At 43.3% G+C, this 15,265-nt stretch overlaps 1 protein-coding gene across 11 annotated transcripts in view; it reads left to right on the forward strand.

The window, feature by feature from the left end:
• Positions 1-15,265, forward strand: part of HUWE1 (HECT, UBA and WWE domain containing E3 ubiquitin protein ligase 1) — a 207,481-nt gene that overhangs the window by 110,794 nt on the left and 81,422 nt on the right. For 9 of the 11 annotated variants that reach the window (XM_040322927.1, XM_040322930.1, XM_040322933.1 and 6 more), the window contains exons 32-40: positions 3,908-4,145; positions 6,018-6,251; positions 6,679-6,801; positions 7,302-7,397; positions 7,871-8,140; positions 8,231-8,383; positions 9,131-9,258; positions 9,350-9,431; positions 11,912-12,088. In XM_040322927.1, coding sequence (XP_040178861.1) covers positions 3,908-4,145; positions 6,018-6,251; positions 6,679-6,801; positions 7,302-7,397; positions 7,871-8,140; positions 8,231-8,383; positions 9,131-9,258; positions 9,350-9,431; positions 11,912-12,088 — 1,501 coding nt within the window. The remainder of the gene's footprint in view (positions 1-3,907; positions 4,146-6,017; positions 6,252-6,678; positions 6,802-7,301; positions 7,398-7,870; positions 8,141-8,230; positions 8,384-9,130; positions 9,259-9,349; positions 9,432-11,911; positions 12,089-15,265) is intronic. The other 2 variants (XM_040322935.1, XM_040322936.1) reach the window with 2 other exon arrangements.

Raw genomic sequence — 15,265 nt, forward strand, 5'->3', positions numbered from 1 at the left:
TACTTGGCTCATGTCATAAAACTTTAACCACTTCCGTACTGGGCACTTATACGGCTTCCTGCCCAGACCAATTTTCAGCTTTCAGCGCTGTTGCACTTTGAATGACAATTGCGCGGTCATGCTATACTGTACCCAAACTAAATTTTTAGAATTTTGTTCCCACAAATAGAGCTTTCTTTTTGTGGTATTTGATCACCTCTGGGATTTTTATTTTCTGCAAAAAAAAAAGACCGAAAATTTTGAAACAAATGCTTTTTTTTTTTTGTTTCGGTTTGTTTTGTAAATAAGTGTTTTATCCTGCACGTATGGGGCGGCATGGATGTACTGTAATATTTTGTACTGATGGATGCCAATTAGTGCCAAACCATGCCTGCCAATCAGTGATGCCCATTGTGGCCACTGATTGGCATCCATTGTGGCCTAGTGTGGGCGGCGCTGGTAATTGATCAGCACAAACCCCCCCGTCAGAGGAGCAGCCGTTCGGCTCTCCTACTTGCGTCTTGTTTACATTGTGATCAGCCGTGATTGGACACGGCTGATCACGTGGTAAAGAGTCTCTGACGGAGACTCTTTAACTAGATCGGTGTTGCGGGATGTCAGACTGACACCCCGCAACAACAATCACCGCGGTGCGTGCCCCCGGGGGTGCGCAGCAGCTCAATATCATGAGGACGTCATATGACATCCACTCAGGATATTGAAACCACTTTGCCACCGTCTTTTTGCAATAGGGCAGGCGGCAAGTGGTTAACTGAAGAATCGTTCTTCTTCCTCTTCCTACAGTTCAGGATGCAGGCAGATTCAGACACTGGAGTCATAAGCAGCCACCTTCAGGTGATTGGACACTGGGGGGGGGGGAAGCTGTCAGGACCTCCATGTAACCATTCTTGCACCCAGCAATCGGGCCCTGCTAGTTTTTTTTTTATTAAACTCTGAGTGCGCTGTGATTTTGTGGAATCCATAAGGATTACGCTCCAAATGCCACGATTAAGCCGTTTATGTGGTGGGAAAGCAAGACCGGTTGGGGCTGGGTTTACATTGATGGTGGCATCGGTGTGTGACCCATTCATTTCTACTTGCACTGTAAGTGTTCCACTTACGAAATCCTTCAACTTTTTCAACTTAATTGTAGCCACAGAGAGGTTTCTTGCGCAGCTTGTAAATAGTCCCATGGCAATGGCTTTGCCATTACCCTGCCAGAGAAGGCACATAGCCGTCCTGTAAGGTTGCATTGGATACTAGATCCTACATTCAGACGCCGACCTTGGCACATAGTGCAGCATGTCTGGATAGGGTTATGAAAGAACTCCGCACCCAGAACTCAGAGCTTTTATGTAGATGACTTGGCCGATTCCCTGCGCCAGATGTCTAGGGTGGGCCTCATATCTCTCCACATGCTTAGACTCCTTTGACCTAAATACTGGGTTGCAGAACCGGCATGCAAAAAGCGTCTGAAGAGAATTCCCTTTGTGGTCGGACTCCATCTTTGACCAAAAATGACAGTGGGCAGAAGGGCACCCTATTGACTAACAAACACAAGGCTAAGACTCATGCATGCAAGTCCCCAACCTCTACTCAAAGGAAGTTTTTCTTTTGATTCCTTACATGCTGCCTCTTCTACGTTTAAACCAGGAAAGCCGATATGCAAACCTCAGACTCCCAGCCCAGGTTCCAAGCCTGCTACACAATGACAAGGTGCCTCTACTTATTTGAGTATAGAGGATGTCTGTACACTGCCTTGGCTGTTTGGGATATTCCAGACCTTTTGGGCTTAATGTATCGTATTTTGGGGCTACAAACTTAAATCTCTGCCACCTCCCGGATTCATGACCTCAAGCCTGCCCTCTGCAGTGAGCACAGGCTCTTCAGCTTGTTAACCTGCAACTTCTGTCCTTGGGTGTAATTGTACCCATGCTGTTGGGGTAAAGGCCCAGTTTTTCATGGTTCCCAACTCGAACAGAGATGTGCGTCCGTTATTGGAGCTCAAGATCCTCAACAACTACTTTAAAATGCAAAGATTCTGTATGGAATCTGCCAGGTTGCCATTTGCCTTTTTTTAACAAGGGGACTTTTTTGGCTTCGCTGGACATTAGATGCTTGTCTTTATGTCCCCATGTATCCTCTGCATCAACAGTTTTTATGCTTTTATGCTATGCTTTGCCCTGGGCAAGAAGCATTTTTATATTTGTGTACCTTTTCTGGCTTGTCCACAGCCTCACAAAGGTTTTGGCCCCAGTCAATGCTCTACTGAATGGTCACCCCATGAGTCTATAGGTAGAAGCCAGACACTCCCTAGTATGGTATAGTCACAATCCAGTGCTGGAACGCCAAAGTAATTTCTCTTTAAATCTGATAGTGGTCTATATTGCACTGATAGTGGTCTCGACTGATGCCGGCCTATCAGGCTGGGAAGGTGATATCGGGCCAGCGATGGTACCTAGAACCCGGTGACTTCAGAAATGTTTCCTCCCTATCGCCATCCTGGAACGTTGTAAAACAAAAAATCATCAGTGCTAAACAGTGGAGGAGGGTAGTCCAAGTGGTCGTGGGGGGGCACAAAAATCCATGTGGAGATTCTCACTGAACCCAGTGCTGCTGGAATACCGTAGCTTAAGACACAAAAATATACAAAACTCCAGCGCTCAATGGGCAGGAAAAAGCAGACTATAAAATTGCTGTTAAAACCTTTTTTGTTGCTTCCATAAAATCGAAAAAGCAGTTAATGTAATTGCTGGATAAAACGCAAGGGGGGAAAAAAACTGTTTGTAATCAATCACCTGACATCCATTGCAGAACAGGTCTTGCTAGACACTTCTTCCAATAGCATGGAGACGGAAGAGGAAGCAGCCGACAAGCTGGCTGATATAGAAAACCTAAGAAGCAGACACTCCAGCAAGCCTGTTGGCGGTGATCAAACGAATGGGGAGACAGAAGCGGCGAATACTGCGGAGACAGCCGGATGCCTCAAGTTGAGGCCATCCAGGATTGGTAGTAACAGACCAGACTCCATTGGCAACGAAGTATCAGCTTTACCATATTCCCCCACAGCCTTTTTTTCATCAGGGTCATTTCTATTGAGTGGAAGGGTAATTTGTGATCTTCCCAATACGTGTGAATTTTTCCATCATTTCCACCTTATTACATGTTGGGAAGTATCCCCATTTGAAGAGCTACAGTTCCGGTGTCTCTATACAGCAGTTCCGGTGTTCTAATTCCTGTTCCCCCTGCCAGCGTTGCTGCTGGTCTGTTGTCACTGGCCGGCGCGCCATCTGGCTGTCTCCGCAGTATTCACCGCTCCTGTATCCCCATTCTTTGATCACCGCCAACAGGCTTACTGGAGTGTCTGCTTCTTAGGTTTTCTATATCAGCCAGCTTGGCAGCCGCCTCCTCTTCCCTCTCCATGCTATTGGAAGTAGTGCTGAGTAAGAACAGCACCGTTTTGCAATGGATATCAGGTGACTTTGATTACATACATAGTTCTTTTCCCTTGCGTTTTTTCCTGCAATTACATTAACTTCTTCGATTTTATGGAAGCAACAATAAATGTTGTAACAGCAATTTCATAGTCTGCTTTTTCCTGCCCATTGGGCGCTGGATTTTTGTATAATCCTGGAACTCATGGTAGTTTTTCTCTCGGTATCTGACTGGTCCCAACAATGATTACGTCAAAATCTTCTTCTGGCACATAAGTGATGCAGCAGTTGCATCCCTCACTAACTGCTTTCATCTCCTGGGGTTTCTGGTTTGTAATAAAGTACATGTAGGTAGTTTTACCCCTTTTCTATCTTGTGTAATACCATCTTTGACATGTTAAGGGAAAAATTGTATGACTTTTTATTTTTGTATGGTCTTTTATGTAAGTTATTTTGGTTTCTCTGCTTACTTTTTCTGTTACATTTCATTTCAGAACATTTAACTGGGCCCTTTCTATGGGTGGTAGAGTACCAGTTTCTGAAGGTTTGGAGCACTTAGACCTTCCAGATGGTACTGGGGAATTTTTGGATGCATGGCTCATGCTGGTGGAAAAGATGGTGAATCCTACCACGGTTTTGGAGTCGCCACACTCTCTACCTCCCACCAAGCTGCCTGGAGGACAGAACTTTCCTCAGTTTAGTGCCTTGCGATTCTTGGTTGTTACTCAAAAGGTATTCATTTATTTTATTATGTATAACGTATCTTATAAGAGTTTCAAGTGAACATGTGGCCAAGCTATGCACATTCATGTTTTTACGGCTATTCCTACAAATAGAGATTTATTTCTGTGGTATTTGATCACATCTGCAGTTTTTATTTTTGCACTTTAAACAAATAAGACCTAGTTATGCTTTAAAATGTACCCAATAAAAAAATGTAAAAAAAAAAAACGAATTTCCTCATCAATGTAGGCCAAAATGTATTCTGCTACATGTTTTTGGTAAGAAAATCCCAATAAGCGTGTACTGATTAGTTTCTTAGCGTCTACAAACTATGGGCTATTTTTATGGAATTTTTATTTTTACTAGTAATGGCGGCGATCATCGTTTTTTTAGCGGGACTGTGATATTCTGACAGACAAATTAAACAGGAAGTGACACTTTTTGGAGACCAGTGACACTAATACAGTTGTCGGGTGCTGAGAAAAAAAAAAAATGCACGTTCACTATATGTGACACTGGCAGTGACAATCAAAGGGTTAAGTGGGAGGGGAGTGATTTCTATCTGTGTGGAGGACAGTTTAACGGGAGGAAGAGAGATCCATGTTCCTGGTTAACAGGAACACCAGATCTCTCTGACAGAACAGCGGTTTGCTTTGTTTACATAGACCGCCCTTCTGTGCCTCCAGTGAACGATTGGCGGCCAATGAGGCCACCGGAACCACTGATTGGCTCCCACTGTGTCCAATCACTCTAGGAGCAGTTCGCCGGTGGCCTGCGTCCCAGACTCCGAAGAGGAAACCCTGTACAGGCTGTAAATCTGCATAGGCTTGCCACAGGCTCCCTTTTGGGTGTGTGTGTATTTATTTATTTATTTCAAAAAAAAGAAAAAAGAAAAAAACAGTGCAGCGCTAGTGAGTGATATTGTGCTCATATAAATTAATAATAAACAAAAAAAGTCATTCTGGAATAAACTGAAAATATAGCCAGAATAGGAAAAAACATAAAAATGCAGATGGATATATGAAGAAAAAGTCTTAAAAAGCCACGAAACAAAGTTCATATGACTCTATCCAGTAATTTTCCTTGTGAAAGAGAAGTGGATTGTGCAGACAATGTGAAAGACTCTTGATTGATGTGAGGCAATCTTATCCTTCCTCACGGGTGTATTGGTGACAGCTTACCTCACATCAATCAAGAGTCTTTCACATTGTCTGCACAATCCACTTCTCTTTCACAAGGAAAATTACTGGATAGAGTCATATGAACTTTGTTTCGTGGCTTTTTAAGACTTTTTCTTCATATATCCATCTGCATTTTTATGTTTTTTCCTATTCTGGCTATATTTTCAGTTTATTCCAGAATGACTTTTTTTGTTTATTATTAATTTATATGAGCACAATATCACTCACTAGCGCTGCACTGTTTTTTTCTTTTTTATGTTACCAAGTTGTTGTACACAATTTAGTGCTAGCAGCTATTTACATTTATAATTCAATATTTAATTTAGCGCAGCGTCAACCTTTTGGTTTTTGTTTATTTATTTATTTCAGCCAGTGTAAATTCCTAAATTTGACTTAGTATCCACTGCTTGCAATCACCTGTCTAGCAGCATTTAGCCTGGGTGAGCGATAGGCAGTGTTCTGAGTTAATCAGGCATGCTGCATGCAGATATTTTAACAAGAAGCCCCACACGAGCAGGCAACGGTTAACCTCAGTTTGCCGTTTCTTCCTTCACTGTCCAATCAGCTAGTTAAGGTTTTATACCTCTAACAACTATAGCGCAAAAATGTGCTGGCATCCTCCTGTGTTAAATGTGGGTGTTGGCTTTTCACAAAAAACATCTATATGATTTTGTATTAACACTTAATTTGCCTTTTAAAGGCAGCCTTCACGTGTATAAAGAACTTGTGGAACCGAAAGCCATTAAAGGTGTACGGAGGTCGAATGGCTGAATCCATGCTGGCTATACTATGTCATATACTTCGTGGTGAGCCAGTGATTCGAGAGCGTCTGAGTAAAGAAAGGGAAGGCACCCGAGAAGAAGAGGGGGCAGCGCCGGCAGATGAAAGTGGAGCTAGACGAGAGCCGCAAGTCAACCAACAGCAACTACAGCAGGTGAGTGTTTTTTTTTTTTTTTTTCTTTATCAAGTAGATCAAAATACTTTTTTTTTTTTTTTTAGATCCATTTTTATAGCATGGCAATTTTCCCCGTTTCACTTTTATTTTAGATTTTTTTTTTTTTTTATCATTTTAAATAGTTTCTTACAATAGTACTTGAAATTGTATCTGTAAGAGCTCCCTAAAAGTACCTTATTTCAGCACTAGGTGATGCTGCAGAGGGTGAATGTTAATTGTGGCTTCCCATCTTAGCTGGATGGTGACTCTCCATCTTACAATATAAAGGGGGTCACATGCAGGCCTGAGGTTGCCCTTTGAACCAACAATTAACCATTTTAAATATAACATTGCCAGCATTATGATTAGACAGTTTTTAGACCTTACCTCTTCACTTTGTTAAACCCCTTTTTTCTTTTCCATATAGCTTATGGATATGGGTTTCACACGAGAGCATGCAATGGAATCTCTTCTCAACACAAGCACTATGGAGCAAGCCACGGAATATCTGCTCACTCACCCACCTCCTCTTATTGGAGGAGTCGTGCGGGTAAGTGTGGCCATCTAGTGCCACCTTAGCCTTTTGGCTTTTCATCAACGTCCGCTTCAGTCTTGCTTCCCTTCTGTTCCCTCATCACATCTCATGTTTCCCTGTCCTCCATTCCAGCCCCTTTCTACCGCAGGCTTCTCCGTGCCACTCTGCTCATGCAGAGCAGACCTATTAGCATCTGCATGTGTCAGAGCAGTCTTGTGTTAGTTAAGCGAGGGATAAAATCAGAGATTACAAACTGCTTTCAAACATCATTGACTATTAACATAAGGGTTGGCTCTGTAGTTAGAGAGATGAATCATTCCCTTCCCCTTTACAGCAAAACGGGTTTCCCTGGCTAAACTGTAGCGGCTCCCTTCTCACCTTTTGCTCCAATCTTCCCAAACCCATTGGACTCTTAATGTCTTTCCTATTGCCTGTGCATCCTTACTCTCATGCCCTGACCTCCCCATTCTGCAGAGCAGCCCAGCTGACATGGGGTATCTGTTGTTGCTCTGCAGGACTTGAGTATGTCAGAGGAAGATCAGATGCTGAGAGCCATTGCCATGTCGTTGGGACAAGATATTTCTATGGAACAGAGGGCAGAGCTGCCCGAGGTACAGTACAAGATCAGCTGTGGGATTAATGGGGTCAGGCAAATGAAACTTTTCAACAAGTCTTGAGAAGTGAACAGAGGGTGTAAGGGGCACTGGCTTTTGTGCCTGCGTTAGAAAAGGTTGAGCTCTTCCTTCTCCCATCCACCTGACGAATGTTCCCTTACCCTTTTTTCTCCCCATCCACTGTATCCCCAAATCTTCCCCTGCACACAGTACCCCCCCTCCTTTTCACCTCTGGTGAAATGTCACAAGATGAGAGGTATCTCACCAGTATAAAGCATTGATGTTGTTTTTTTGTGTTAGTGACAATGACGGTGAGCCACAGGTTTATAATTTATACTTAATTGATAGATTATGGGTTAGGGCATTGTGTTATAGCCATTAGATTGAGGTGGGGGTGGTGAGGATGGGTCTGTGTGTGGAACTTGGGTTGTTCCTTTTACTTTAGAGCCCTTATTTCTACCTTTCTCCAGGAAACTGCACGTCGAAAAGAGGAAGAGGAGCGCAAGGCCCGTGAGAAGCAAGAGGAGGAAGAGGCCAAGTGCCTAGAGAAGTTCCAAGATGCAGAACCCCTGGAGCAAGATGAACTGCATGGTTTTACAGACAGCATGCTCCCTGGCTGTTTCCATCTGCTGGATGAGCTACCAGATACAGTTTACCGTGTTTGTGACCTTATTATGACTGCCATCAAGCGTAATGGAGCTGACTATAGAGATATGATTCTAAAGCAGGTGGTCAACCAGGTCAGGCTAGCATCCATTCCTCAAAAATAACCACCATTTACATTTTTTCCCTCTAAACAGCTTTTTAACTTCACTATTTGTCTTGCATAGGTGTGGGAAGCTGCTGATGTGCTAATTAAAGCTGCTCTTCCTCTCACAACCAGTGACAATAAAACCGTGTCGGAATGGATAAGTCAGATGGCAACTCTTCCTCAGGCATCCAACTTGGCCACCCGCATCCTTCTACTGACTCTTTTGTTTGAGGTACTGATCCATTTTCATATGTTGCATTTTATTCCAATTGCATATTTTTTAACGGATCTAGGCGTTTAACTGCAGAAGTGACCAAGACTTGGTAGTTGCTGTAGGACTTAACATAAGGGGTAACATAACAGGCAAGTTGCTGCCTCATGCCAGTTGCACTATTCGGATTTCAGGCAGTCCCCGAGTTAAGAACACAATAAGGACTGTAGGTTTGTTCGTAAGTCGAAGTTGTTTATAAGTCGCCAAACTGCATTCGTAAGTGTAATGTCCGCCTGCGCATGGATGTGGGATGTTTCGCTTGTTATGTTACCTGGGGCTCTTCTGGCCATGCAGTGTGGGAAGTGTCCGGAGGTGCTTGGAGGGATCCAGGACTAACGTGGAGCAAAAGTGCCCAGCATTTGAGGCCGATCGTAACTCAGGAGTTCGTAACTCAGGGACTGCCTGTATAATCAAGAGCGCTGCTGTTTACCTAAAACTTTTATGTGCCTGATAAACCGCAAATTGATTTCTCAACGTCGCTGGATATAAGTAACATGGCTTCAAAAATAAAAATAACGCAGGGTTTCATTTTAATTTTTTTTTACAATTTATTTAATTATTTTTTGAATTTTTTTAAATTATACAGATTTTTCTGTTGAGCGCCACCTTGAGAAAGGTAGCCTGTGTCCCACCAAAACAAAGGCCAGAACTGTTTATATTGTCTGAAATTCAATGCATACATCAACATTCTTTTTTTATTTTAACTAGGAGCTGAAGCTTCCCTGTGCCAGAGTAGTGGAAACCAGTGGAATCCTTAATGTTCTGATAAAACTGCTAGAGGTGGTTCAGCCTTGTCTGCAGGCTGCTAAGGAGCAAAAGGAGGTTCACACACCAAAGTAAGGTTACTTACAAAGATTTTTATTGCATTTCATACTAAGCAACGCTGAAATGTTCTTATAACTAATAACATCATTGCTTTCCTGACAGATGGATAACACCTGTCCTACTGCTTATAGACTTCTATGAGAAGACCTCCATTGCTTCGAAGCGCAGAGTACAGATGAATAGGGTAACCTTTCAAAGTATTATGACTCTTGTTCTGTACAAAGAAAAAGCAAAGTATTTGCTGTGACTGCAAGAGGAAGGCTACTTCACAATCATGGTTTTCCTGATACACACTCTTGCAAAGCGTTTGAAGGACATTGTAAAAAAGAATAGAACCTTTTTTTCATTGAGTTTCTTCCCAATGGTAAAAAGGCTTGTCCTCACTGCACTCGATCCTTTGTAAGCAATCTTGAGGCCTATATTTTGCTTTCTGCTGTCTATTCACCATTTTTCCTGAGGTCTGTTAGTCTCTGGGCTGTATGCTCTCCTCTCACATTAATGGAGATGCTGTCGTTCCCTCTTTGTCATGTGAAGAGTGTCCATAACCTTGTTCTCTAAGACCCGGTTCACACAGGGGTGACCTGTCAGGTGACTCAGCCGCCTGACAAGTCGCGGTCCGCAGTAGTCAATGGAACCGTTCTAATTGGAGCGACGCAAGTCGCTCCGACTTAGAAAAAGGTTCCTGTACGACTTTGGGGGCGACTTGCATTGACTTCAATACAGAAGTCATTTTGCAAGTTGCCTCTCAAGTCGCCTTGAGATCGCCTTGCCGAGTCGCCCCCAAAGTCGTGCCGCCTGTGTGTGAACCGGCTCTAAATGTTCCCTGTCTTAGGGCAAAATCAGCTGAAAGGTGAAAACTATTATGGTATAAGAGGAAAGATATCATTTTTATTATTCTTCCACATTCCTCCCATTACTTAACCACTTCAGCCTCGGACCATTTTGCTGGTCAATGACCAGGCCACTTTTTGTGATTCGGCACTGCGTCGCTTTGGTAGATAGTTGAGGGCGCTAATTTAATATTTAACGTGCTTTAATCCAGTCTGTCATATAAATCCATATGTGATATCCGTATATATGTGAATCCAAATTCTGAATATATCACCAAAAGTGTACTTTCAAATAGCGCAGTACCAATTAAAAATTATTATGCCACTCGATCCAGTGATCTAAATGGTGAAAAGGCTGTCCCAAATCTTGCTCAGCGTGAATAAAAATTTCCTTCACCACACTCGAGTCTTTGTGATCACCCAAAGTGCTCAAATGGTTAATGCGCTTACCAGATGTCTGACTTCTTTGGTGAGAAAGAAAGTCCGATATAGCCTTTGCAGGTTAGTGCCTGCATACACATCAATCGGACAGGAAAAATGCCAACCTCTTGCTCAGGAGTGTATAGTGAGATATGTAAAAAAGGAATTTAGAAATCCATTGCATAATACTGCTTGGTTTATTAAAAATAAGGGTATAAAAAACGGCCGATTGGCCTCTTACAATAAAAGGTGCCTGCCCCGGCACCAAGGCTGCTCGCTCGTCTGTATTTTGTGCTTGTCCTCCACCTCCGTGGCGGCGTGCGCTCCACCCAGCGGAACAGCAACCAGATGTCAAAGCCTGCGTCGCTTTAACTGACAATTGTGCGGTCGTGCGACGAGGCTCCCAAACAAAATTGGCGTTTTTTTATTTTTTTCCCCCCATCAAATAGAGCTTTTTTTTTTGGTATTTGATCACCTCTGCATTTTTTTATTTTTTTGCGCTATAAACAAAAATAGAGCGTTAGTTTTGAAAAAAATACAATATCTTTTACTTTGTGCTGTAATAAATATCCCCCAAAAATATATAAAAAAACTTATTTTTTTCCCCTCAGTTTAGGCCGATACGTATTTATATTTTTCGTAAAAAAAAAAAAAAACGCAAAAAGCGCTTGGTTTGCGCAAAAGTTATAGCGTCTACAAAATAGGGGATAGTTTTATTGTTTTTTTTTTTTTGTTTGTTTTTTTTTTATCGGTACTGCGACATTATGGCGGACACTTTTGACACAGTTTTGGGAACATTGGCATTTTTATAGTGATCCGTGCTTTAAGTATGCATTATTACTGTAAAAATGTCACTGTCAGGGAAGGGGTTAACACTAGGGGGGCGGGGAAGGGGTTATTTATGTTCCCTAGGTGTGTTCTAACTGAAGGGGGGGTGGGACTGACTAGGGGAAATGACAGATCGCTGTTCATACGTTGTATGAACAGACAAACGGTCATTTCTCCCCCTGACAGGACCGGGACCTGTGTGTTTCCACGCACAAGCTCCCGGTTCTCGCTCTGTAACGAGCGATCGCGGTTACCCGGTGGTGATCGCGCCTACCGGGAACACGCATCGGCACCAGGGGCACGCGCGCCACTATTGGCTGAAATGAGAGATGATGTAATATTACGTCGTTTCGCACAGCCGAGCCGACCTGCCTCTGTAAAACTGGGGCTAGTGGTTAATGTTTATTACACAAAAAGGACTTTGCAGCATTAGCAATCCTAATGATACCTGCAAATGTGTCTTCAGTGATAAATCCTTTTATTTTAATAAGGGGTTGATGGCTTTTGGGTCGGATTAGAGACACTTTTCCCCTAGTAAACAGAAATGCAATATTTATCCTTTTTTTTTTTTTTTCCTTCTCTTTAGTATCTTCAATCAAATGGTAACAACTGGCGTTGGTTTGATGACCGATCAGGACGTTGGTGTAGCTATAGTGCTAGTAACAACAGCACTATTGATGCAGCATGGAAAGCTGGGGAGACTTGTGTGCGCTTTACAGCCGGCCGACGAAGATACACTGTACAGTTCACCACTATGGTTCAGGTAGTTTTCTGTTTCAAGTTGTATTGATATAGTTTATCCCCATGTCTTTTTTTCATTGCAAAAGATAAAAAAGAAGCAAACATTATTTCACTCAAATCGTGTGTTTATATGAGGTCCCAATGTAACTGTTGGCATAGTTGAAGTAAAAAAAGGTTAAATGTGATTCATGTTGATACATTTTTTTTATTTCTTTTAGGCCCCTTTCACACTGGGGCATTTTAGCATTAAAAATGGCGCTATTAAAGCGCTCATGAAACACTCCATGCATCTCAATGGACCCTTTCACACCGAGTCTTGCAAGCAGCATCTTTGGAGCAGCTTTTGGGCGCTGAAAAACGACCCTCTCCATTGAATTGAAAACGCAGTAAAAACGCTTTGTCCTTTCACACTGAGGCACTGCAAAAATGCCCTAAAACGTTAGGGTCTTAGCGGTGCTTTATCAGCGGTTTTCGGGCGCTGGCAGTGTAAAAATGGCTCCTGAAAGCTTTCAGGCTTTCACATTGGGATTGCAGGTATGGCTTCGCTCGAAAAACGCCCCAGTGTGAAAGGGACTTAAAACATTGAATCACAGCAGAACTTTTTAAACATTGATCAACAGAAATATACAAGTCCTGAGCTACTAGCCAGGCCTCAAGGGTTATTCGCCACCAGTTGTCCCACCCATTCCGCCCCTAATTAACACTCAAATGTATTATGCAGAATTAAGTTATTAAAAGAAATATTAACAACTGTATCCGTGTCCACCATTGCAGGCTGCGTGTGTCCACCATTGCAGGCTGCGTGTGTCCACCATTGCAGGCTGCGTGTGTCCACCATTGCAGGCTGCGTGTGTCCACCATTGCAGGCTGCGTGTGTCCACCATTGCAGGCTGCGTGTGTCCACCATTGCAGGCTGCGTGTGTCCACCATTGCAGGCTGCGTGTGTCCACCATTGCAGGCTGCGTGTGTCCACCATTGCAGGCTGCGTGTGTCCACCATTGCAGGCTGCGTGTGTCCACCATTGCAGGCTGCGTGTGTCCACCATTGCAGGCTGCGTGTGTCCACCATTGCAGGCTGCGTGTGTCCAGTTCCCACCATGGAGCCTTGCAGCCTACCTGTGCAGCCGAGGAGAGGAACAGGAGAGCCGCCCAGGTGATCAGAGTGCAGCAGGGGGAACACCGTGTTACAGCTTTCATTTCAATAGCCGTGTTCCCGCCACGCAACGTCAAGTACAGGGGCTGTATCTGACAGCAAGCAGCAGGGAACAAAGCTATTGAAATGAAAGCGGTTATCACTGTTCCCCCAGCTGCTCTCTGAACACCTGGGTCTCTCTCTCTCTCTCTCTCTCTCTCTCTCTCTCTCTCTCTCTCTCTCTCTCTCTCTCTCTCTCTCTCTCTCTCTCTCTCTCTCTCTCTCTCTCTCTCTCTCTCTCTCGTTAAGGCCAGATACTGAAATATAAAAAAAATTAAGGCACTCCTTTTCTGTGTACCTATATTTATGGACTATGTTTGGGAAAATTCCCATGTCATGTTCATAAGTTAAAAAAAAAGACACATTGGCTAACATGCAGGGAAGTTTCCAGGCAGAAAAAATGAGCGATCAAAAGCATGTAGGAGCAATTTCCTTGATATGCAGTGTGCATGAGCCCTTAAAGTGATATTTTATGATTTTTGTTTTTTATAACAAACATGATCTACTTCTCAGCCCTGTGCAGTGGTTTTGCACAGAGCAGCGGAGATCCTCCTCTTGTGTCCGCCACCATCGCTCTTGGCCTCTCCCTCCTGCCAAGTGCCCCCAGAGCAAGAGCCAATCGGAAGATTGGCTCACTGACTGTGATTAACAGCAGCGGGAGCCCATGGCACTGGCGGTGAAAGCCCGGTAAAGAAACCATCTAGGTGAGGACACCACTGGATCCTGGGACAGTGTCAGCAGCTACAGTTTTTGTAGCCGACTTTCAATTTTTCAAAATATGACTGAAGCTCCTCTTTAACAAATTTTCCATCTACTGCATCTTATGAGATGCAAGCCAGGATTTCATGCCATTCATTAATGCGTTCTACTGTGAGATCACTTAATGTTTTTTGCGCACTAGCTTTTGCATAGCAGCACCAGAAATTCTGCATCTTAAATGAGCTCTTATGGGTTCTAAACGGCAGGCAATGTTCAGAAAGACTTTCCCTCTGCATACACTAATTGCTTGTGCATGTTCATACCCTGGAAATATTTTAATTCCTCCTAAACTCTTCACCGATAAATTATATGGAACAGGATTTTATGAAAAAAATATTGTCTGTCCCAAAAGTGGATCTCCATTTCTGTTCTCAAAGCACTCCAATCTTCCTGTTGAGGCTGTTCCATTTTTTTTTTTTTAAAAGGATTCTATTGATGGGTGTTTTGAAACCTTTAACCAGCCTTAGCTCTCACTGGTCCTGCCCTGCAAACTGCAGTTGTAGCTGTGTCCATTTGTCAAGCTGTTGCTGACTGGACAAATGAGAAAATGAATGAGAACACAGTCCTATGTCCTGGAACCATTTTTAGTGTTGATGTCCTAGAAAATGTGCTGCATTAGGTCGCTAGGATATTTTTGTTCTCTGTACATTTACGCAGAATTTTGATTTGTAAAGTCAAGGGGTTTTACGCCTATTCAATTCCAAAACCAATTTTGCGTCCCATTTTGGTCCTATAGTCCCTGAACGTATACTTTTTGTCGCTAAATTTCGAATGCAGTTCATAAGATTTGTCATTGTCTCTTTCAGACCAGGGAAATTTCTGGCATGGGTGGATATTCATGATGCCTATTTTCACATTCCCATCTTTCCTGCTAGCCAACGTTTTTTACGCTTTGCTGTGGGAAACTAACACTTTTAATTTATCGCCCATCCTTTTGGGTTCTCCTCTGCGAAAAGTCTCTTCCTAAAAAGTGCTGGCTCTGGTTCTGTCCCTGCTAACATCTCAAGGCATCCTTATGGGATCCCTGGAGAACCTTTTTGCAGAAAGATTCCTCATACCTGGAAATCCTTTTTTGCCTGGTGTGAACACAGGCACGTCAATACCAGGGATTACTCTTTGCCTCACGTTCTCGCCTTCTTGCAATCGAAGCTTGGCCTAAACACTCTAAAACGGTGAGTCGGTTCACACAGCTGCGGCACGACTTCGGGGGCGACTCTGCAAGTCGTCCTGAGGACGACTTCAGAGGCGA

The sequence above is a fragment of the Rana temporaria genome, chromosome 9 (assembly GCF_905171775.1).
Source record: "Rana temporaria chromosome 9, aRanTem1.1, whole genome shotgun sequence".
Taxonomy (NCBI): domain Eukaryota; kingdom Metazoa; phylum Chordata; class Amphibia; order Anura; family Ranidae; genus Rana; species Rana temporaria.